This window comes from Bos indicus, chromosome 27, assembly GCF_029378745.1.
Source record: "Bos indicus isolate NIAB-ARS_2022 breed Sahiwal x Tharparkar chromosome 27, NIAB-ARS_B.indTharparkar_mat_pri_1.0, whole genome shotgun sequence".
NCBI lineage: Eukaryota > Metazoa > Chordata > Mammalia > Artiodactyla > Bovidae > Bos > Bos indicus.
In genome coordinates, this window is record NC_091786.1 from 1138064 (window position 1) to 1160827 (window position 22764).

General features: G+C 50.3%; 2 protein-coding genes across 7 annotated transcripts in view; one reads left to right on the forward strand and one right to left on the reverse strand.

Moving 5' to 3' along the window:
• The window catches only part of CLN8 (CLN8 transmembrane ER and ERGIC protein), a 67048-nt gene extending 53589 nt beyond the window's left edge, over positions 1-13459 (forward strand). For 4 of the 6 annotated variants that reach the window (XM_070781749.1, XM_070781748.1, XM_070781746.1 and 1 more), the window contains one exon: positions 1795-2657. In XM_070781749.1, coding sequence (XP_070637850.1) covers positions 1795-2094 — 300 coding nt within the window. In that variant the 3' untranslated portion in view covers positions 2095-2657. Of the gene's footprint in view, positions 1-1794 lie in introns of all 6 variants that reach the window. The other 2 variants (XR_011564569.1, XR_011564568.1) reach the window with 2 other exon arrangements.
• On the reverse strand, positions 6791-21608 carry LOC139180232 (uncharacterized). Its single transcript, XM_070781745.1, has 2 exons — positions 15913-21608; positions 6791-6866 (listed from the first exon to the last, which is right to left on the reverse strand). Exon 1 carries the CDS (start codon positions 17715-17717, stop codon positions 16794-16796), a length of 924 nt encoding a protein of 307 aa, XP_070637846.1. The 5' UTR covers positions 17718-21608; the 3' UTR covers positions 6791-6866; positions 15913-16793.
• Between the last annotated feature and the right edge of the window lie 1156 nt (positions 21609-22764).

The following is a 22764-nucleotide window of genomic DNA, read 5'->3' on the forward strand; positions in this document are numbered from 1 at the left end:
CATTTAACGTCCTTGGGCCAAGGCAAAGGCTAAATCTTTCTCATGTAAGGACTCTCTCATTGAAAGCCTCAAACCTTACATGTTTTGGTGTTTGCACTTTTCTGTCTGATCGTACAGTGTAAGGAATTTTACTTGTGTGAGTCATGATTCTGACTGACATCAAGTGGAGAATGCCTGCCCCCACACTGGGTATAAAACTGTTTCTATAGAACTGTGTTGTTTCCCTAGTACTCTGTGGTTTTCTTTTTCTTTGAAATATTGACATTTCATCCATTTGAAAAAAAGTATTTTTAAGTAAGGTGGGAAGTGAGATCCCATTGGATTTCCCAGGAAGCGAGCAAGCATCCTGATGTAATTACATCATCCATCCTTTCCCTGGGGAGTCAAAATGCTGCCCAGTATCAGCTCTCCGTATATTTTACTTACTTCTCATTTTGTGTTGTTTATTTCTTGCACTGCAATCACCTTATTTCTGAAGCGTCCCCACATTTCATCCTTTACTGAGGCACCTTCAGCCCTCCTGGTGCATTTACTGCATGGGTGGAATTATTTAGAGTTATTTTAAAGTGATAAAATATGGAGGGAGGTATTCTCTTATTTAGACTAAATCTGGATGGATTCTAGGAGGGAAGAATGTAATGCCTTTTGAATGTTTTCCATCCGAGAACATGTGTGCCCCAATTCATCCAAGACTTTTTCCAAAGACCTGGGCTCCTGGGATCCTGGGATCCTGTTAGGGAATCCTGGGCTCCCCGCTTCCTGCTGTTTCTCTCTGCCTTGTCCTTCTGCTTTTCTTCACACTCATTTCTTAGCCTAGGCTTGGTAGAAGCTAATGTAAATAGAGTTTTTAATATTTAAAACTGCTGGAATAAATAGGGTGTTTCTCTGGGTATTATCTGCAGATGATTTAAACATCCCTGGTAGTAGAAGAGGACACAGTCATGTCTGGCCTAGAAACAGCAGGCAACTCAAATTTTCTGTGAAGTTATTTTTGGAAGTTCACAGTACTTCAGACAAGGAAGAAACTCCTGTTTTCCCACTGTTTTAAGTCGGCCCTGGGTCACGGGTCCCGTTGCTTCTCGTCTGTCCGTGTCAGAGCTGTGTGAACACCTTCTGCAGCTCTGAGAGGTTAGGGTCTTCCTCTGTTACAGTGTGGTCCCTCCAGAGGTCGGTGTCCGTGTCCCTCCCTGTTCCCAGGGTCACCAGGCAGCTGCCTGGCCCGCGGCAGTGCCTCCCTGGGCCCGTCTCTTCCTGCGCGTTCCAGATGGGCCCTCCCCTGGGAGGGGGCCCAGGATGAGCCCCAGCCCCAGTGTGGCCCAGAGCGGCAAGGACAGGCCGGGGTGCACAAGCTTGTGGGTCTGAGGTGTGCGAGCTGTCCTGGTGCAGCGAGATCCCCGCCACAAGCCACGAAGGCTTATCTCTGTATGCCCCGTCTGCTGTGCAGAGTCTTCAGGTTCCCTGTTGGGTTGTGGCTACAGCTAGTTTTTCTGTGAATTTAGAATAATTTTAGGGCATGTTCACTTGGGCTTGTGTCCATGGGCTACTGGGGTGACAGTGCCAGAAGACAAACGGGGTCACATCTCATCCCGGGGCCTCGGGAGGTTGGTCACGGGTGATGGACGGGTCTCCCAGCGTCGCCTAGTCACTGGCTGTGTGCAGTGTGTGCACGACCCGGGGAGGGTGGGTCGGGGCTGGGGGGGGCAGTCCCAGGGAGGGAGGCGCCAGGCGACTGTGGGCGGGGCGAGCGGCGGGAGGCCCGCGGCCCCGCCCCTGACCGCTCTCTGCGCCCGACAGGCCGGCTGCGCGAACTCTCGGCTCTGGAGGCTGAACCAGTGGGCCATGGTGCACCTGTTCCACTGCCGCATGGTGCTCACCTACCACATGTGGTGGGTCTGCCTGGGCCACTGGGCCGGCCTGGCCCGCAGCCTCTTCCCGCCGCACCTGGCGCTCTTCGTGGTCGGCCTGGCCCTCCTCACGCTGCTCATCAACCCCTACTGGACCCGCAAGAAGACGCAGCAGCTGCTCAACCCCGTGGACTGGAACTTCGCGCCTGGCACCCCCAACGGGCCAGCGCAGCCCAAGAAGGCCAGGTAGCAGCCTCGACCCCCAGCCCGCGGCCTACGGCCGCCCCCCAACACCAACCCCCAGGCGTGCGTGCCGGCCGCGTGGCGCCGGATGGCCCCAAGCGGACGTGCCCACGGACAGCGTCCTGCCCGGCCTGTGTGCGGTCTCCCCAGGAGGGCTGTGGGGCAGCCCCCGAGGCGTCCCTGCGACCTGCTCACGGCCATGCTCATGTGGGCAGGAGAGAAGGCCCGCAGGTCATTACCCCGACACCCGCCGAGGGGGCGTCTCCCTGGCGAAGCTTATCCAAGCGAGAATTTTGCTTCCCCTTTGTGAGGCTCTGCTGACACTGGAGGGAGATGAGAGTAATCACTTGTCTGGATGTGAGAGCTGCTTTTAACCAGGTGTGCAGCCAGCCCGTTACTCCTAATCGCTGTGGGTTTCGAGTCAGGGAGCCGTCGGGGGGACCCGTCTCGCGGTGCTGGGCTGCAGGCCGCCACCCTCACGTGTTGGCCCCACAGTTTGACTTGACACTGCTGACATCTTTTTCTTGCCATGAATGTGCAATTAAAATGAAAAGCTTGTATCTGTTGAAAGTGCCCTTGAGTATTTTTGGAGAACAGGTTTATTGGTCGTGAGAGTCTCCTGTGCCCTGGGGAGCGCGGGGGTGGGGGGCGCACACAGGTCAGGAGGTTAACACCTGCTTGCCTCAACTGGAGAGTCGGTTTCAACGTTAAACACACCCAGCAAACCGCGTTCCTCCTGGGGCTTCTTCCCCTCGCAGAGACCCTGGGGGCCGAGGCTGTTTCCACCGCCCAGAACTTGAATCAAGTGACCTCAGTTCACAGAACCTGAAGGCACGTCCCTGTGTATCTCAGTGCGGTTCACCTTGCTGCAGAGGTTTTCCATCTTGGAGATGCAGCTGTGATGATAAGTCTTCACGTGCTCAAAACTCAGGTTAAGATCTGAAAAGGTCAGCTTGATTCCCATGTGACCCTCACTGGGACTTTGACCTTCCCGGTTCAGTCTCTGCATCCTGTCCCAGCCAAGCTGGTGTTGGCTCCACCCCGACCAACTTCCTGGGAAGACACAGCCTGGCATTCGGGCAGAAGGAGCCTCCTGAGATGATGACCCAGCATCCCGGTGTCTCTGCTGCCTGACAGCGTTCGCCCTCCTCCACCCGGAGCGTCCCCTCGCTCGGCTCTGCCGGTGTTGCTGTTCTGGCTTCTGAGGCTTTCACAGTCACAGCGCTGGATGCCGAGGGTGCCTCGCTCTTTGGCACGAACCCCGCTGGGGAGTTGGCACCGTCCGTCTTCACAGCAGGGCCTGAGGCTTGGGTGGTGGCCGGCTGGGCAGCAGCCTCGCAGCTGAGGCCCGTGAACTGTGTGCAGCACAACAGCACCCTGCTGACCCCGGCCATCGGGCCCAGGTGCATCCCCGGTTTGCAGAGCACTGAGTGGCCATGTCTGCCTGTCCAGGACAGGCGCAGGGTCCACCAGGAAGGGCAGTGTTAGCAGTTCAGGGGTGAGAGTCAGCCCTGTGGCAAAGCCACATGGGTGTGGCTGGGCGCCATGCAGGGTCAGCCGGCATCAGGGCTGGTCTGGCGATGGGCTGACGGGCTGACGTTTCCTTTCAATGCGTCCCTGTTTAAAGAAGCACAATGGGAAGACCGGCTCCTCTTCCTCCTGCACGTGCACCTTGGAGTCTAGTCCCTGTGCCTCACAAAGGCCAGAGGCTGCCCCAGGACGGGGTGCGGAGCTGTCGGGTGGGGGTGGGGGCCCCTCTGGGGTCGGAGCAGGAGGCTGGCTCCTGCACGCATCCCCCAGGGTCCTCTCCTCAGGGCTCCAAGCTCTCACCTGATCTGCCCATCTGATGGAGCCCGCGTGAGGTGGGCAGGACCCAGAGCTGGGGGAGTAGCCCCAGGAGGAGGGGAGCGGGTCCGAGTGAGCCAGCAGCCCAGGAGGTCCGACAGATTTCTCGTTGTTCGAGTCATGTTTGCAGCTCACCCAGAAGAGTGGTGCACACACCCCTGTGGGTGCTTTCAGTTCACCTCCCTTTACTAAACTTCTGCTCTAGTGGGAGAGCTTACTAATTCAACATTTCTCTTTCTAGATAAAGGTTTCCCTCTTTTCCATAACTAAACTATACAGTGTATACACGGTTTTGCTAGATCATGTTTAGTGACGTGAAAAACTCAGAAACTTGTCGTTTTTCTCTGACACCTGGGAACCCAGAGAGCTCGGAGGGACCCCGGCTGAAGCCCCTGCGTGGAGCGGAGACGCCACACCTCCCTCAGCAGGGCCTGGCCTCACAGCGACGGGAGTGGGCTGGCAGCCACGTCTAACTTCGGCCTGGCGTGTGCCTTGTTCTTACTGCTGTGCAGTTGCAGCGTCAGGCGCCGGCCTTTGCAGGCCTGGACATTGTGCTCCGTGTGTGTCCCCACGCCGCCCCCACACGCCAGCACCCTGACCTCAGTGCCACCCCCAGAGGCCCTGACACTGCTGGTGACACGGGCTGTGTGCAGAATGCGACATCAGAGCTCTGCTCCGTCACAGAGTTTCCTGGGGTGAGTTTTACAGAACTGGGTCGTTTTCAGTGATGCTCCCACGTATAGGAATACAATGTTATTTTACTGTAACGCTGCTTTTTCCAAGATTCCTTGGGATCCAGGGAGACACGGCCCCAAATGGCTCTCTAAATGACGACACCGCAGTGCAGCTGAAACTAATCTGTGAGTGGGAAGCAGAACAGCATGAAATTCCTTAGCTTTTAAGCCACTGAATCCGAGTGAGCCTTCTGGACTGCGTTTGTTTATCGTCTCAGGAGTGTGTGTGTGTCTGTCTGTCTCAGTATGTGAGTCCACACCCTGCTCTCTCTTCCTGGTTTTGACCCTTGTTAGTGGTCTGCATCCTGGTTTGAGGGGGGACCCCGCTGATTAGGAAAGAGAGTAAGTGGAAGGATTAAGTGTTCTCAGAGACCTCCTGAGAGGGCCCTGGTAACTGCACGTGGCGAAGACGCTCCTCGAAACTGATCGCTTAGTTTGAAGTCTGTTTCAGAGCCATCTGCAAGCTCATCTAGAAGTGCGGGGGTGAGTGCACTCCATCAAACCAGTCAGTCCTAAGGGAAATCAACCCTGAATACTTATTGGAAGGACTATGCTGAAGCTGAAGCTCCAGTACTTTGGCCACCTGATGTGAAGAGTCAGCTAATTAGAAAAGACCCTGATGCTGGGAAAGATTGAAGGTGGGAGGAGAAGGGGACGACAGAGGATGAGATGGTTGGATGGCATCACTGACTCAATGGACATGAGTTTGAGTAAACTCGGGGAGTTGGTGATGGACAGGGAGGCCTGGTGTGCTGCGGTCCATGGGGTCACAAAGAGTCGGACACGACTGAGTGACTGAACAACAACAGTTGTCTGTTGGTTAAGCTGAACTGGCTATTTGGGTACTGAAGGAGATCTCCCCTTGAAAATGGCCAAATGGGGCTCTCTTATGTTGTAAAAACTGGTTTTTGCCTGTGCAGTGAGAAGTGGCTTTCTAAGAGGAACCTGCTTTTCTCCTCCTGTGCCTTTGAGCTGTACACATTTTGACAGTTCCTGAGACTGAAGAGGAAAGAGGGACAGCAGGGAAACTGAGGTCTCTGTGTGGATGTCTGTCACAGAGGCACGTCTTCACCGACAGAGAGTATCAGAATTATGCAGCAATGTGCAAACGAGCTGTGTGACTCGCTGAAAAGAAACTAAAGTGAAAGGGAAGTCGCTCAGTCGTGTCTGACTCTTTGTGACCCCATGGACTGTAGCCAACCAGGCTTCTCAGTCCATGGGTTTCTCCAGGCAAGAAGACTGGAGTGGGTTGCCATTTCCTTCTCCAGGGGATCTTCCTGACCCAGGGATCGATCCTGGGTCTCCAGCATTGGAGGCAGATGCTTTAACCTCTGAGCCACCCGGGAAGCCCTAAAAGAAATTAAGTGCTTACTAAAAATACAAAAGACACCTACCCAAATGAATTTCAGGTTCATGTGATCTGGGAAATACTCAGTATTAAATATCTGGTCTGAAAGTTTAAGCTTGTTAATCTTAATACAGACATGTTTCAAGAGACATCAACTATAATTTTATTATACTTAAAGTTAATAAGATCTTATTAATTCTGTTACACAATTCATGAGCAAGGAAAGTAACTTGATTCAATGACTTAACTTTAAGTTAAATATAATTGAGATAAGAGTTTTGGGAGTTGAGCTCTTTGGGAATAACTGTTTTAGGAAATCTACTTAAAAAAAGTCTCTCCAGATTTTGGCAACTTGAAAGTTTTGTTAAGTTAAATAATGGGGAGTCACTGTCTGAATTGCTAATTGCTAAACAAGTCTAAGTTCACCCCCCTTTTTTATGAGAGAAAAACTAAATATGTTTGGGTTTGTTAGAAACATATGACACCACACTGAGGACAGAAGTTATTCGATGAGATGACGTGTGTTTCTGAAGACTGTAGAATACATAAGTTTTCCAATCAGGAAGCCCTGGTATGATCACAAGTCCTTGCTTCTGTTTTTGCTGGAGATCAGGGTTCTTAAGGGCTGTTGTTGTTTAGTTGCTCGGTCACCTCCGACTCTTTTGTGACCCCATGGACTGTACCCGCCAGGCTCCTCTGTCCATAGATTTCTCCAGGCAAGAATACTGGAGTGGTTGCCGTTTCCTTCTGCGGGGGATCTTCCCCACCCAGGGATCCAACACGCGTCTTCTGCATCGGCAGGTGAGTTCTTTACCACTGAGCCACCAAGGAAGCCCTTTGAAGGGTGAAAAGCTGTAACATACATACATGTATATATTTTAAGCCACTAAAATAAGTGAAACATTTCAGTATGCTAGGAAAGATATGAGAAATGAAAATGCATTTTGTTAAGGGGAAAAGTAACATGGTCCTGAAGTTGGTTATTTCTAAATAGGAAAGAAAATAAGGGACAAACTAATACAGGAAAAGGAAAGGTGTGACAGGTTTGTAACAAAGGAGCCCAGAACCCAAAATGTCTAAGAGATTAAACTAGGATTGTTTGGTATGTTTAATTACATGGGAAGCACTGTCAAAACTTTCTTAGGTTATAAGGTATGGGTAAGTGTTGTTATTATATTCTAGAAATTGTATAGAATTCTGAAAGATCTGGTGGTCCTGATAACAAAACTAGAATTTTGACATTTTAATTGAGGTGTTTACCAAGACTCACCTCCCAGATGGTTCCTTGTTATGTCACATAATTGTCTGTTTTTTTTTATATATTGAAGTACAGTTGATTAACAATCTTGTGTTAGTTTCAGGTGTACGACAAAGTGAGTCAGTTATACATATACATGTATTGATTCATTTTCAAATTTTTTTCAAAGTTACGTTGTTATGGAATATTGAGCAGAGTTCCCTGTACTATTCAGTAGGTCCTTGTTGGTTATCCGTTTTAAATACTGCGGTGTATACATGACCATCCCAAATTTCTTAACTATCCCAATTATGTGACATAATTGTAAAGTTTAATTATGAAAAGGATACTCAAGTAAGTTTGTTTTTGCAGTGAAGGAGGAAACAGACAGAGCTGGACTCCATCGTAGGCCAGGCCGCGAACATTAGGCTACACGCATGGTCACCCTCCCAATGGACTCTGAACTTTGTGCTCGGTGTCTATAGAAACGGCATACCAATGGAAAACCAGACCCCCGGATAAAAGAGCCTCAGGACTTGTACTTGGACTCTCCGTTGCCTAAAAGAATATGCTAATTATCTCTGTAACAGAACAAAGTGGTAAATTCCATTATGTTTATCAGGATATGACCATAGGCCTATTGATAAATATCCACTGTTTATCTAGTCTTGTGACACGTGAATCATAGGTTAACTTAGATCATATCTCTCTTTTACCTTGTCCAGACTAGTTTCAAGGAATTTGGGGAGGTGGGTTTGAGCAAGTACACTTAGGGTATATAAGGTTTTCACAAAAACTGGTCGGGGTCCTTGGCTAAGAGGAGACTCTGCCTTGGGCCCGCCGGTGTAATAAACCACACTCAACTATCTGCATTGTCCTTCTGAGTGAGTTTGTTTCCCGGAACGCGTGGCTACAACATTTGGTGCATTGGCCAGGAAACTCCTCACTTTGAGGAGACAAGTCCCATTTGGGACTACTCCAAGGCCTTGTGGCTTGAATCTTCTAGAGGGGGGGAGGCGCCTCACCCTTCTGGAAGGATTCTGCTTCTCAACGCCCGGACCTTTCACGTTAGCAGGTAGTGGATGGCAGCAGAGGAACTGAGCGCTCAGGTGAGGAGAAACCCACCCGGCAGAGTGGAAGAGGGGGCCTAATCACCCCTCTGGGAGGGACTGGAAGGGGCACGGACCCACAGGAGCCTGGAATAGGCAGGCAGCGATTGCTTGGTACACAGGCTGACGAGCGTGCTACTGTTTAGGAAGGAAATTTGTGAAGGTCATTTAGGAGATGTGTCCACGCTGTCTCGGGGAAAATTATTACCAAGCAATCGCCAGGGGATGTTAGGATAGGCAGGAGGCGGTGATTGCTTGGTACACAGGTCAACGAGTGTGCTAGGGCTTAGGAAGGGAATTTGTGAAGGTCATTTAGGAAGTGTGTCCACACCGTCTCAGGGAAAATTATTACCAGTGACCGCCAGGAGATTTTAGGATAGGAAACTCGTCCTTGTATGCCCGTATTCTGCCTTCCCCGAGGAGGTGTCCTGTCTGCTGTGAAATTCTTGACCCCCTCGGAATTGTTAGGCTAGAAGGAGGGGGGATACATAAGTGAGTATGAATTGGCTTTTCCAGAGATGGCCTGGGACATGAGATATTTAACTCGTCTGTGTTTTCATCCGCACCTGATCAAGCCCACCAAGGCAGAATGGACTTTAAGGGAGAAAGTCTTGGACCACGTGGTATTCTGGTTCGGCTGTGCTGACTGGCAGGTGAAGACACGCCGATCCCCCTTCTCCCTCTGGGATCTGGCAGGATTTGGACGGGGATGACCTGACCCCTCTCCCATACTGGATAATGACGCGCCTGCCTCCCAGTGCTCCACCTGGACCGGAGGCCGCCTTGATGCCCAATCCAGAGCCAAGTGAAGTTCCTGCAGCAGCTATTGCATTTCCGCCAGCTCTCCCAGAGTTCGTAGAGCCGCCGTTTTGGCAGGCTCCGATCCCAGTGACAGAAGCCTCTAGCCAATACTTCCAGGATCCGGCTCCAGCTGAACTGCCCAAGCTATACCTGCCTCTCCCAGTGAGCACTGACAAGAAGGGGAGGGAGATGTTGGAATTAAGCAGAGACTGCGCTCTGCCACTCTGCCGGAGAGCCGGAGGGAACAAAAGAGAACAGACGAGATGTGCAATGCTAGCTGCTGCTCCGGGAAAGTCTATCTCGGGCCCTCCGGAAAACCTCATCTGCCCCAGGGACAGGACAGTCCTTCAACCAGTCCCAGCGGAGGCCCCGTCCCAGTTACAGCCAAACCAGTGTGCCCTGTGCCAAGCTTTGGGCCACTGGAAGAATGAATGCCCTAAGGCAAGGAAGGAAGAGGAAGCTCCCGCAGTTGTGGGGCTTGCTGACTTGGAAAGTAAATAGGGCTGCTGGGGCTCAGAGATACCAGCTCCCCGAGAGCCCATGGTAACCTTAAAAGTGGGGGACCAAAACATTGACTTCATGGTGGATACAGGAGCAGAACTGTCGGTAGTAACAAAACCTGTGGCACCACTGTCCAAAAAGAGACTACCACTGTAACTGGGGTATCAGGAGAAGAGATGATTATTAAATCGTTTTGCCAGCCCAGAAAATGTCAGATGGGGGGGAGGGCACCAAGTGATTAATGAATTCCTCTACATTCCTGAGTGCCCAGTACCCCTGTTGGAAAGAGACTTGCTTTCCAAACTAGGAGCAGAAGTGGCTTTCTCCACTGAGGAGAGGCCCACCTTCCGGATGGACACTATGACTTATTTGCTCTCTCTCAATGCCACCCCAGGATGAGTGGAGGTTGTATGAGCCTCCGAAGGAAGAACCAGGTGGGCCAGAAGAGCACGAGAGAGAGCTAACTCAATTATTCCCTGAGGTCTGGGCGGAAGACAACCCCGCCTTCCCCCAGGCTGGGTAAACATCAAGCCCCAGTGGTAACAGAACTCAAACCAGGTACCATCCCCGTTAGAAAGAGCCAGTACCCACTACCAGTAGAGGCCTGGGCCAGCATACTACCCCATATCAATAGATTGAAACAAGCGGGCATTCTAGTAGAGTGCCAGTTGGCTTGGAATACGCTGATCCTGCCAGTCAAAAAGGAAGAAGGACAGGACTATAGGCCTGTACAAGATCTCAGGCTAGTCAACTAGGCTACTGTGACTTTACACCCCACTGTTCCAAACCCCTATACCTTACTTAGCCTCTTCCTACCGAGGACTAAAGTTTGTACTCGCCTAGATCTCAAGGATGCCTTCTTCTGCGTACGCCTCGCCCCAGCGTCACAGCCCGTCTTTGCCTTTGAATGGGAAGATCCAGTCAGGGGCACCAAACATCAGCTCACCTGGACTCCCCCACAAGGGTTTAAGAACTCCCCAGCCATCTTTGGGGAAGCCTTGGCTTCTGACCTGAACTCATTCCATCCGAAAGAGTATGGATGATGGCTCCTACAATACGGGGATGACCTGCTGCTGGCTGCTGAGACCAAGGAAAAATGCTGGAAAGGGACAAAAGCTCTGCTCCAGCTGCTAATGGAAGCAGGTCACCGGGTGTCGAAGGAGAAGGCGCAGATCTGCAAGGAGGAGGTAAGGTACCTGGGGTTTGTTTTAAAGAAGGACTCAAGGGTCCAGACCCTAGTTGGGTCCTATATACTGATCCTAGTTGGGTCCTGTATACTGATGGCACTAGCCTGATAAAACAAGGACAACGGCTGTCAGGTTAGCCAAAGTGGAAGGGGCCATCAAGACTGAAAAGGGATGGTGGGAATTGCCAAGTGGCAAATTATTGGCACTGGAGGAGCTGGCACACACTCTGGTAAGCCAAACACACCAAGCGACCCACCTAGGCATGCTGCCTACTCACAGGTTAATCCTGCCTCTCGGGTATGCAGACAAAAACCTCCAGGTATTCAGCGGAAAGGCATGCTGCCCTTTGAACACCTGGGAGTGGACTTCACTGAAATGAAACCTCACAGACACTACCGTTACCTGCTGGTCACGGTATGTACGTTCTCGGGATGGGTAGAAGGTTTTCCTACCTGGACTGAAAGGGCATCAGAAGTAGCCCAGTGCCTGCTTAGGGAAATAGTTCCCAGATTTGGATTTCCTACCAGCATTGGATCAGACAATGGCCCAGCTTTCGTAGCTAATTTAGTACAACAAGTAGCAAAACTTTAAACATCAAGTGGAAACTGCACACTGCATATGGGCCCAGAGTTCTGAGATGGTGGAATGAACCAACCGGACACTTAAAGAGACTCTCCGAGTGGATCATAGAGACTGACTGCTCCTGGGTGGACTTGCTTCCGACGGCTCTGCTCAGACTCAGGATGACCCCATAGTCCCAAGGCTATTCTCCATACGAAATTGTGTACGGGAGGCCCCCTCCTATAAATAGGTGTCAACAAATTTGCCTCACGTAAGGGGGGATAGGATTTCGCAGCAGATGGAACTGGGTAAGGTAATAAATTGGGTAACTAAGTTTGTACAAGAAAGGGTGCCTTCCCCCCTTGGGGAACAGATTAAATGAGTTTATGCTTGGTGACCAAGTATAGGTCAAAGACTGGAAACTTGATTTACTAGCCCCTCAGTGGAAGGGGCTTATACTGTTATTCTAACTACCCCTACTGCAGTTAAAGTTGCAGGTATTGCCCCTTGGATCCATCATATGAGGGTGAAGAGAACATACCACGCAGACCCAGAAAATGCTGAGTGGACTGCACAGCGGACCAGCCTTAAGAAGAAGGAAAAGAAGATCCCAGATGAGGCCCTTGAGGATGAAGCCGCATAATCAACTCCTGCTGCTTGGTCTCATCAACGTGCACATTCCTACACGGACTTCACAATACCTCCAACTGTTGGGTATGTGGGGCTATGCCTCTGTCTGTGATGGATGGACTTCCCTGGTGGCTGTCACTGCTCCACTAAGGAGATTTTAAACCACTCTGCTCTTTGCTGGGACACAATGATAATCTCTCCCTGCTCTCTGGGTGTAAGCCAGACCTACAGTGAATAGACTCGGGTCATAGGGTTACATTTGATATAAATGCCAGTGTAACAAAAGCCTAACCTACAACGAGCCCCAGTAAATCTACTTTATTTACATGCAAGGTGGACAAGATCTGTGTTTCAGTGGCATGAATATATTGCTGCCTTATTCATACCCTCTATAGGGACAACAGATATTATGATTAAAGTAGAGACCTTGACTAATTTCACAAAACAGACCCTCCTAGATAGAACAAAAGCCATCCAAGCCTTAAATGAAGAGCAAATCCAAATAAGAAAAGCTGTAATTCAAATGGCATGGCTTTGGACATAGTCACAGCTGCTCAAGGAGGGACCTGTGCTATAATTAAGGTTGAATGTTGTGTATGCATTCCTGACTTACCTGGCAATGTATCCACTGCTTTAGATGACATGAAAAACCAGGTAAAAGTGATGTCAAATGAAAACATTCCTTTCTGGACTTCAGTCCTATCTTGGGTGAAGGGCGATTGGTGGAAAACTGTATTTACCACTGTTATAGTTGCCTTGGTAGTTCTGCTTTGTGGACCCTGAATTTTACAATGTATTATGAATTTTGTAACCCAAAGGTTGATGTCATTCTCCCAAATTGGCGGTTGGAGAGCCAGGGTGCAATATATCCCTATGAGTGATGCTCATAATATGAGTTAAGAGCATCAAGAGGGGGAATGAAGGAGGAAACAGACAGAGCTGGACTCCATCGTAGGCCAGGCCGCGAACATTAGGCTACACACATGGTCAGCCTCCCAACGGACTCTGAACTTTGTGCCCGTGTCTATAGAAACGGCATACCAATGGAAAACCAGACCCCCGGATACAAGAGCCTCAGGACTTGTACTTGGACTCTCCGTTGCCCAAAAGAATATGCTAATTATCTCTGTAACAGAACAAAGTGGTAAATTCCATTATGTTTATCGGGATATGACCACAGGCCTGTTGATAAATATCCACTGTTTATCTAGTCTTGTGACACGTGAATCATGGGTTAACTTTGATCGTGTCTCTCTTTTACCTTGTTCGGACTAGTTTCAAGGAATCTGGGGAGGTGGGTTTGAGCAAGTACACTTAGGGTATATAAGGTTTTCACAAAAACTGGTCGGGGTCCTTGGCTAAGAGGAGACTCTGCCTCGGGCCCGCCGGTGTAATAAACTGCGCTCCATCTGCATTGTCCTTCTGAGTGAGTTTGTTTCCCGGAACGCGTGGCTACAACAGCAGCTTATCACAGCAGTCTGTCTTTGAATAAGACTATGCATACTGGACAAGACATTTATAGGACTGTCTCCAACCTAGATGGAAGGACCCTACAAGGTCCTTGTTTTGTTTTTGGCATTTTTTACTGAAGTTCAGTTTATCTTGTGTCAGCTGTGCAGCATGGTGATTCAGCTACACACACACCTACAACTCTCCTTTTCCAGGTCTTTTTCCTTATGAGCTCTTACCGGATACTCGGTGTGGTTCCCTGTGCTATACAGTAGGTCCTTGTCGTTTATTTTTATATAGTGGTCTGTGCATGTTAACTTCAAACTCCTAATTTACCCACCAAGTACCCTTAACTCGCTCAGGCTCAGTGAAACTGAAGGGAACTGATTCAAATGCATACATGCGTTTTACCTGAGAGCCTTCTGTTCTGAACACCAAGAGCAACACACCCCACAGCGCCCTCCTGCTCAGTGTCTCCAAGAAGCCTCCCTGGAAGACGGAGGGGGAGCGTTCAGGTGCGAGCACCACAGCAAGTGCTCCTTGGGTGGCCCGCGCAGGCGCCTTACAGACGCAGCCCTGCCCTTCACCTGCCGTCACCCAGGTCTGGCTCGCTGACAGTGGGCTGGGGGCGCTCCTTTCTCACCTGCCAGGCGGCAAGGACAGAGCCCCTGTCGTCATCCTCGAGTGTGTAGAGGCGCTCTCCTCTCCTCGGCACATTATACAAGTGACCCTTGGGTCCACTTAGAGGTAGATTTTATTCAGTAAATATATTGGACTTTTTTTTGTTGTTTTTTTTTTTGGAGATTTGCAACAATTTGAAAAGTCTCTTACAAACCACATAGCCCAGAAACATTGAAACAAGTCAGGAATGTCATAAGTGCACCAAACGTGTGTAGGTAGGCTTAAGGTGAGTTGTTTAAAATTAAGGAGGTGTTAGTGTTCCTCTCGTAGTTGGAGAGACTGGGTTCCACCCATCACAGGGAAGTGTCTTTTTGTGTAGCCGTGTTTCCAGCACTGTATTAGAAATGTGGCTGTAAAACTCTGTGCCATAAGAAATGTAAAACTACTCATTCATTAGGGTCTCTGCTGCTGGCGTCTGAAGAACCCGCAACCGGAGGTGTGAGCTGAGTCTTAAACTTGGGGGCCTCACTGAGAACAGCCTGGGAGGCTGCTCTGAAAGGTAAGGGAGGACATCCCTGCTAGTCACAAGACTGGCACGGAGGTCTGTGATGGTCGTGCTCTTCCGTGATGACAAGACGCAGGCACGTGGGCGCAGGGAGGTCGCACCTGCACGGCGGAGGCTGGGCCCAGAGCACAGCTCCTTCCTGTCGTCTCCCTGCCGAGCCCGCGGACTCTGCCGGGCCAGCTGGACTCTGCCAGCTGACGGCCGCAGCGTTGTCCGTCCACTGCCCCGTGGTGCCAGGAGGTCTCGTGCCTGGGTCAGATGAGAAGAGGCCAGTGTGTTATTTTGGTTTAGGCCTGCCGATAGACGACCTGAAAGTCTCTGCGTTGACTGTCTTAACTCGTCAATTATGACCCAGGAGGTATTCTCCCCAGTTTCTTCCTGTATCTAGAGTTGCACTAGTACAGTATTCAGTATGGAGTATATATATATATGTCTGCTTGACTGCCTCAAGACTTAGGTAGCGTTAATTTTGTTAAAGGCCTGATTACACACTGGGTAACACAAGAGAGAGGATAGCACGCAAGTAGTAACATGAATAAAGTCCTAAGTAGGGATTTAAGCCATGAGATTCTAGAACCAAACCAGCTCCCTGAAAGGACCACGAAGACTAGGAAGTGGACGACTTAGGACAGGAGCCTCATTTTTCACGTGGGTCATTAAACATATCCCATTAGAGGATCTGTCTGCTAAGAAGACACAGCGTTCGGTTTGAATTATAGTGCTGGTGCCTCCTTGAGATGCTGTAAGGATATCCAGGGTCCTGTGATTTTGTGATAACCACTTTTCTCATCATAGAGGCCTCAATTCAGTAGGCTAATAGCCTGATTAATCATTTAAGGCCTTTTGGGTGAGTTCTGTTAAGGCTTTGATGTGGGCATGTACATTTTCCAGTTCTACTGAAGGCATGAAAAATAGATGCTAAATGGTCATACCAGGGAATACGCCTCACTTGGTAAATCTGCGGAGTCATCTCTAAATTAACATACAGGTGGCCTAGAGCCCTAGGGAATCCTGAAGTACATCTTCCCATCCATCCTGACAGAGGTCAGGGCCACAGACCAGCGCCCCACTGCTATTAGGTCCCATTTGGTGCAACCCGGGAGACTTCTGGTCACCTCTCTTTAAGGGAAATGGTAATATACTGACATTTTTTATAGGACACCCAGCTTAATTTTTTGGTGTTAGTAGGCTACTGTAAAAGCCTTTGCAGTTGTTTTACCGCATGATACCATCTTACCTGGGTGCCAGTGAGGTAGCTCATGAGGATACCGAGGCTCACGCAGAAGGAGAGGCCTCCTGTCTGGGCGTATTCCCAGCCTTTGACTTGAGTTCAGCCTTCCCCGTGTGTCCAGGTCCTTCTTCGGGTGCTGACCCTGAGCCACCTGTCAGGACAGCTGCTGGGAGGCCAGTGTGGTCGTGGCCACGTGGTCACTGCTGCAGAGTGGGCCTTTGATGCCACCATAGCAGCAAGTGCCCTGGAGGCAGAGCCGCCTCCAGCAACGCTGCTCACGTTTACCGTTGTGAACAGGCTCTCAGGATGCTGAACACCGTTGTGAACAGGCTCCCTCAGGATGCTGGACGTCCTGTGCCCCCAGAAGGCGACGGCATCTGTCAGTATCAGCAGACTTCCTGTGCACACTGGCAGGTTCTTATCAGTCCTGTTACCTCAGCCTGTTGAAGGAGGAGATTTCAGACAAAACTCTGTTTTCCGGGACAGCACGGGAGAAACAAATGGTGCAGCCCGCCCCTCCACGAGGTTCTCTCAGACATGAACCACAGTGAGTGAGTAACCTAAAATCAGAATTGTCTGTCGGGCTTCCTTGAAGGTCAGTCCCAGAAGACAAAGGGTTTTCATTGTCTGCTGCTTTCTGGGAGCCGGTGCTGGGCTGTTTGTTACACCTGTGGAGAGTTTTGGTGAGAGCAAGACCACCTCAGGAGAAGGCAGTGGGCTTGGGTAATGTGTGTGATGAGAGCTTAGAAAGGCCTTCACGGAGTGGGAGACCGCAATGGTGAGAGTGTGACCTGAGACCGTCCCTTCTGTGGTTGGATGCAGCAGTTCTTGGCTGCTGAAGCCGGCTCCTGGTGGCGACGTCTGGTTGCTCGGTAGGAACCGCACTGTCACTGGGTTAAAACTCCTAGTGTAGCGTCTCTGTTTACACGTGCAAAGAGAATAAAAGGGTAAATAATACTGGGATGCCCCAAGGCCAGGGCCTTTGCCAGGAAGTGTTTTAGGGTCTCTGTGGCTTCAGAATGCTTTTTCTCCCAAAAAGGCTCAGCTGGGCTTTGTCTAAGGTAGTCACATAATAGTGGGGCCACTGAAGACAGTTTTGGAATCCAGTTCCTGCAGCAGCCTGGAAAGCCCCTGACCTGCGTGTGTCTCAGGCATAGGGAAAGCCAGTGTCTCCACTGCCAACTGTCCTTCCGATGACCTGTCACATCAGCCTTCGGATCATCATTTTCCCTGGGTCGCTCTATCCCTTTGAAGCTGGTTTCTGCAGCACAGGCTGTCTTGCTGGAAACTGAACACGACAGTAAATCGCCTGCTCGTTCTGTCCGAGCTGACTCGGGAGGAGACGCCAGGTCACCTGGGTCTGCCCTGCAGCACTGTGCTGCCGTCCGTCCCAAGTGGAGAGGCTGAACAGCGCTGCGGAGACCGCAGCGAGGGGCCACCCTCCCAGCGACAAGGGCGGTGAGGGGTGGGGCTGGCAGTGCAGCACAGCAAGGAGTGAGGCAGCGTCGCTGCAGCCCGACCTTGACCCATCCGGCCGTTAACTGGCGGAGAGAGCCACAGGGGTGGTGCAACCGGCCCTTCTCAACGTGAGCCGGCGTCAAAGCTTTCACTCTGTGGCTTCCTCCCTCCACGGGTACTGATGAGTATCGGGCAGGGCCTTGTTCTCGTCTCCGGTCGTTGCAGTGGGAATGCATTCTCCTTGTCAGGAGGGTCACGTGCCTGTAACTCTCACGGTGCTCAGCCCGGCGATCTTCCCCTGCGTCACCTGATTGTGGGTCACATAGAGTCCCATCTTTCAGGTCTAAGAACATTTCCCCTTAGGAGGAAGGGCAGCCTGGCCTTCATAAGTTTCTAATCTCTTTCCATCGGGTGAACGGGGCATTTTGTACTAGAAAAGGTGAGCTCCTTCCTTTACGTTCTCCTAAGGAAAATTCTAAAGAGCCTTAACAGGTACATTAAAACCCCGCCATTTGCATTAAGCACCGTTCCTTGGGCAGCAGCCTCAGATTTTGGTCAGGTTTAAACCTGAAAAGCTGCCCCCCTCCTTTCTGTTAGGGCTTTAACTGTTTTCCCCTGTTTTCTTTTCTACTTCTCCCCGTGTGATAAACAGGAAAGACTCCCAGTGTTCCCTTGGAGCAGCCTCATTCTTGTCTAACTTTGGATTCTGCCCTGAGATCTAGTCCATTTTAAAATCTTTCTTCATTTTCTAGAGTTCCTTCTCTAATGACTTTTTCTTCTTAAACCCACAGTAAAAGCAAGTGCTAGGTTCCTTTGTCAGTCGAGGACTGAACGGGGATTTATGAACTGTAGCCTGACCTTGATTACTTAATTGGTACAATCGGAAGGTACAATTTTTACAGATGTATTTTCTCTATCAGTATTTTTGAAGTTGATCAGCCAGCACGGTAAGGGCATTTTATGTAATGCTGATCAACCTAAGTTGTATTTTTTAGTTAGAGCAGCCAGCTCCTCATTGACACCTTCATTCAGGTATCGTGCCAGAATAGTGTTTGAAAGCTCTCAAACCTCATAATCCAGGATTCATCTTTTCTGTGTTTGCACTGCTGAATCTTTGTCCAGGCTACAGCTTGGGGGAAACATGAGTTAATTGCATTTGCTTTGAACCTGTGAACCATGGGAACTGAAATTGGTTGAGAGGTGTTTCCACTCTGCTTTGTCTCTCCTTTCCCTCGCTTTACTTTCAGAAGGGAATAGCTGCATTAATGGGTACAGATCTGCAAAACCGGGCTCACAGGTTGGGATGTTTATCTTAAATTCCTTTGCAAATCCCAGTAGGTCCTGACTAGGATTGGGAAGCTCCCTCGCCAAAGCCCTAAGTTTTGCTCTAGTCCAGGGTGTGTCTATAAGCACAGATGACAGCTCACCTCTTCCTGTGGTAGGTTCTGCCTTAACGGGGATGTAATTACTTCTGACTGTACATCCTCTTTTACTGGGGGGGTGGAAGCAGGAGGCAAGGTGATGGGGAGAGAAGGAATCAGGTAGTTCAGGATGGTGAGGACCTGAGGCAGGAGCAGAGGGAGAGGCAGCTTTGAAAAAGTCTGGTACTGTATTTTTTGGTTGATTTCCTATAAAAGTTTATCATTTCCTCTTTGGGAGCATCTAAATATCAATAAGCATTCCATTCAGACTGTCTGATCAACAAATTGACTGTTTGTTGAGATAAAAATCACTAGTGATGATCCCAGGGTGGGCCAGCCTGCTGGTTGGGATTGTAGATTGTAGCCTAGAGTCACGTCTCTACCTTCCCTAGTCTAAATCCACCATGGGTGGTTGGAACAGACTGGCTGGCCCTTACGTGTGTCCCCAGCTGAGGAAGTTTTTAATTCAGATGAGTGGGTTTCCCTCTGCAGACAGCAGTCCAGTGTGAAGACTTACCTCCACCACTCCCATGAGTTTCCCAGCTGTCCAAGAAAGCCACCACTGACCAGTAAAAGACAGTTCATACCAGCTTGCTGCTCCAAAGAAGGGATATATTTGTTTGTATTCCAATAGCCCCGTTCACGCAGCCAATCAGAGAAGGCAATGGCACCCCACTCCAGTACTCTTGCCTGGAAAATCCTATGGATGGAGGAGCCTGGTAGGCTGCAGTCCATGGGGTCGCTACGAGTCGGACATGACTAAGCGACTTCACTTTCACTTTTCACTTTCATGCATTAGAGAAGGAAATGGCAACCCAGTCCAGTGTTCTTGCCTGGAGAATCCCAGGGACGGGGGAGCCTGGTGGGCTGCCATCTATGGGGTCGCACGGAGTGAGACACGACTGAAGCGACTTAGCAGCAGCAGCAGCAGCAGCAGCAGCAGCAGCAGCCAATTCAAGGATTCAAGGAAAACTGACACATCAGTCTCGCATCTAAGTCCCAGTTCAGCCACACTCCGTGTCTCTGACTCAGCCTTCCTCGAGTCTCTCAACTAGAGTAACCCAGGTACCTCTTCTTAAAACTAACCTGCTCCTCCAGTGAGGGATTTATCCACCAGCAAATAGGATAGGATCAGCCCATAGCAGGAGATCTGAGACCCAGGAGACTCCCCAGGGAGGCAAGTGGGCCCAGGAGCCTCCCTGCTGAGTTCTGGCGAAGGAGAGACGTCTGCTCTGGGCCCCCTCGTGGTCACCAAAACCACTGACCAGAGAAAAACATACAGCTTAACTTGCAAGTTTTAGGTTATTTGGGGACCTCGATAGCCCAACCTCTCAGAGGAGGGTAGAGCAGAGCCAAGTTGTATACATTTTTTGCTGGAAGGAAAAAAAATTCAAGGATTACCGCTCATCACACAGAAACCCCAGACATTTCAAGGTAATCATTTCAATGCTTTTCTATGCGTGGGTAGATGCAAGACTCTGGCCTCCCTGCAGTTATTCTTCGGACATGCATGTAAGCTGTCTGGGGCCGGGGCCCAGAGCCCAGAGCGTCTCCTAAACCCCCGCGGGACAGCCGGCGCCGGTGGCTCCAGGGGCCCAGTGTTCTTCGCTTCCTGGAGTGGCAGGTGCGTTCTGTGTCCAAACTGCCGAAACCACAGCGCTGCTCTGCACTGCCAGAGTGTGAGCCTTCATATCTGCAAAATAAAGGCAAGTTTTCACACTGCTTTTGACGTCTAGTGTTATTACCTGTAGAACACCTACATTGTTTTATGTCATAATATCAACGTCCTCACGGATGACTCACCTTGAAAACGCCCATTGTAGTTGTAAACATCCTCTTCCTAATGGTCTTAACATTTTCTCTACTTACTTTAATTATAAAAATGCTGTATGATATATACGACATAGAAAATGTGTTAATAAACTGTGTTACTGGTAAGGCTTCTGGTCAGTAGTGGGCTCTTAGTAGTTATGTTTAGGAGGAGTCAACAGGTATACACAGGAGTTCCCGAGATGGCAGAGTAGGAAGACCCGAAGCTCACCTCTTTTCACGGGCAAACAAAAACTACAGTTTGCAAAGAAACTACTGTTGACAAAGAGCAGAACCTACTGGAAAAGATCTACAGGGTCTAAAGAAGGAACCACAAGATGGGGGCGGGCAGGGTCACAGTGTAGTCAGGACCCATAGGGAGGGGGAATGTGGAGGTCACCTCCTCCCACAAATACATCAGGACACATCCATATGTGGAGAGCAGTTCTCATGGAAGACTAATTGGAAACTGCCAGAACTGTGGTACAGCCAAGGCTGTCGGGTAGACACGTAATCAGGTAGGACGGGAAGAAAAACACTGGTGCAGGACCCCCAGGGAGGGGACTAAGAAGGGAGATTGCATGCTGGACGCTTGCCCTTGGGAGTGAGCAAGTCACACCACAGACCAGGAAACCGAGTTCTAGGACCCTACCTGGAGGAGGCAGGGTCCCTGGAAGGCTGAAGGTGGGTAGCTGCTTCCACAAGGAGCACACAGGTGCTGGCTCCACTGGACAAAGTGGAGAGACAGCTCACCCGGTGGCCACCTTGCTAGGCTCCCCAACCTGAGCTGAGCAATGCTCCAGCACCACACTCCATGCCACAGCTTGGCAGCCAGGTCCTGGGAAAAGGTTCGATCTGGGGACGCAGGTGGCCCGGGGCCTGGCATGAGGGCAGATGGGTGGTGGCCATTGTTGGCACTCAGCACTGCAGAGGCAGCCCAACCCTCTGACAGCAGGGGAGCCCCGTGGACCCCACGGTCCCCGACTCCCAGCTGAGCTGACCCTCTCTCCTACCCATGCCACATCCCCGCCTTGCACTAGATCTGGGATGACCACCACGGGAGAGACGTGACGCTGCTGCGTGTGAGCAGGAGCACAGACGCCAGCACAGAGCTGTGTACACGCCTGAGCCCCACTTGCTCCCACAGTGGCCCCAGAGCAGGAAGGAGGAGACACACCCTGAAGGAACAGAGCCAGCTCTGGGCTGCCCTCAGGGCATCCACTCCGACCTGGGAGCAGACACTCCCCGGGCGCTGACGGGGTGGGGGCCTCTGAGCAGAGAAGTCCTGCCAAGCCCTGCAGAGGCTCTGCTCCTCCAGCACCACAGTGATGGTGGCCAACATACCCTGGATACCATCTGTACAGGGATGCTCCCATGTAAGGACACCCCTTCAAAGTCAAAACAGGTAACTTCCACCTAAATCCATAGATACAGAAATTTAAGTACAATGAAAAGACAGAGGAACGACTCTGAATTGAAAGACAGAAAAACCCTGAAGAAAATAACGAACCCAAGGTAGTCTACCAGACAATGAATTTAAAATGTTGGTAATAAAAATGCCAGCTGAATTAAGAACTAATCTAAGCACAGATCATTTTAACAAGGAGCCAGAAGCTGTAAAGACAACCTAATCAAAAATAGGTAATTAAATCTGAGATTAAAAAGCACTCTAGAAGCAATGAATCCCAGACTAAATGACATAGAAGAACACATAAGTGAACTGAACGAATAGGAATCACCCAATCAGAACAGCAGACAGAAAGACAAATGAAAAAAAAAACAGGGCAATACACAGGATCCATGGGGTTAAATGGGCTTCCCTCGTGGCTCAGCTGGTAAAGAATCCGCCGGCAATGCAGGAGACCTGGGTTTGATCCCTGGGTTGGGAAGATCCCCTGGAGAAGGGAAAGGCTACCCACTCCAGTGCTCTGGCTTGGAGAATTCCATGGACAATCCGTGGGGTCACAAAGGGTCAGACATGACTGAGCGACTTTCACTTTTACGTGGGATTAAACTGTCAGCATTTACGTTATAGAGATTGCCCACAGGGAAAGAATGGGGGTCAAGTGTACTTTAAGACACTACTGACTAGAGGTTTTTGCAGAAACTAACGCCTGTGGCCAGTGATTTGTTATAAGTGAGTACTGAAAGCTCTAGTGAATAACGTTTG

Excerpts from the sequence above, each read along its gene's own strand:
- LOC139180232 (XM_070781745.1), bottom strand. The coding sequence starts at position 17,717 with ATGTTCTTAGACCTGAAAGATGGGACTCTATGTGACCCACAATCAGGT.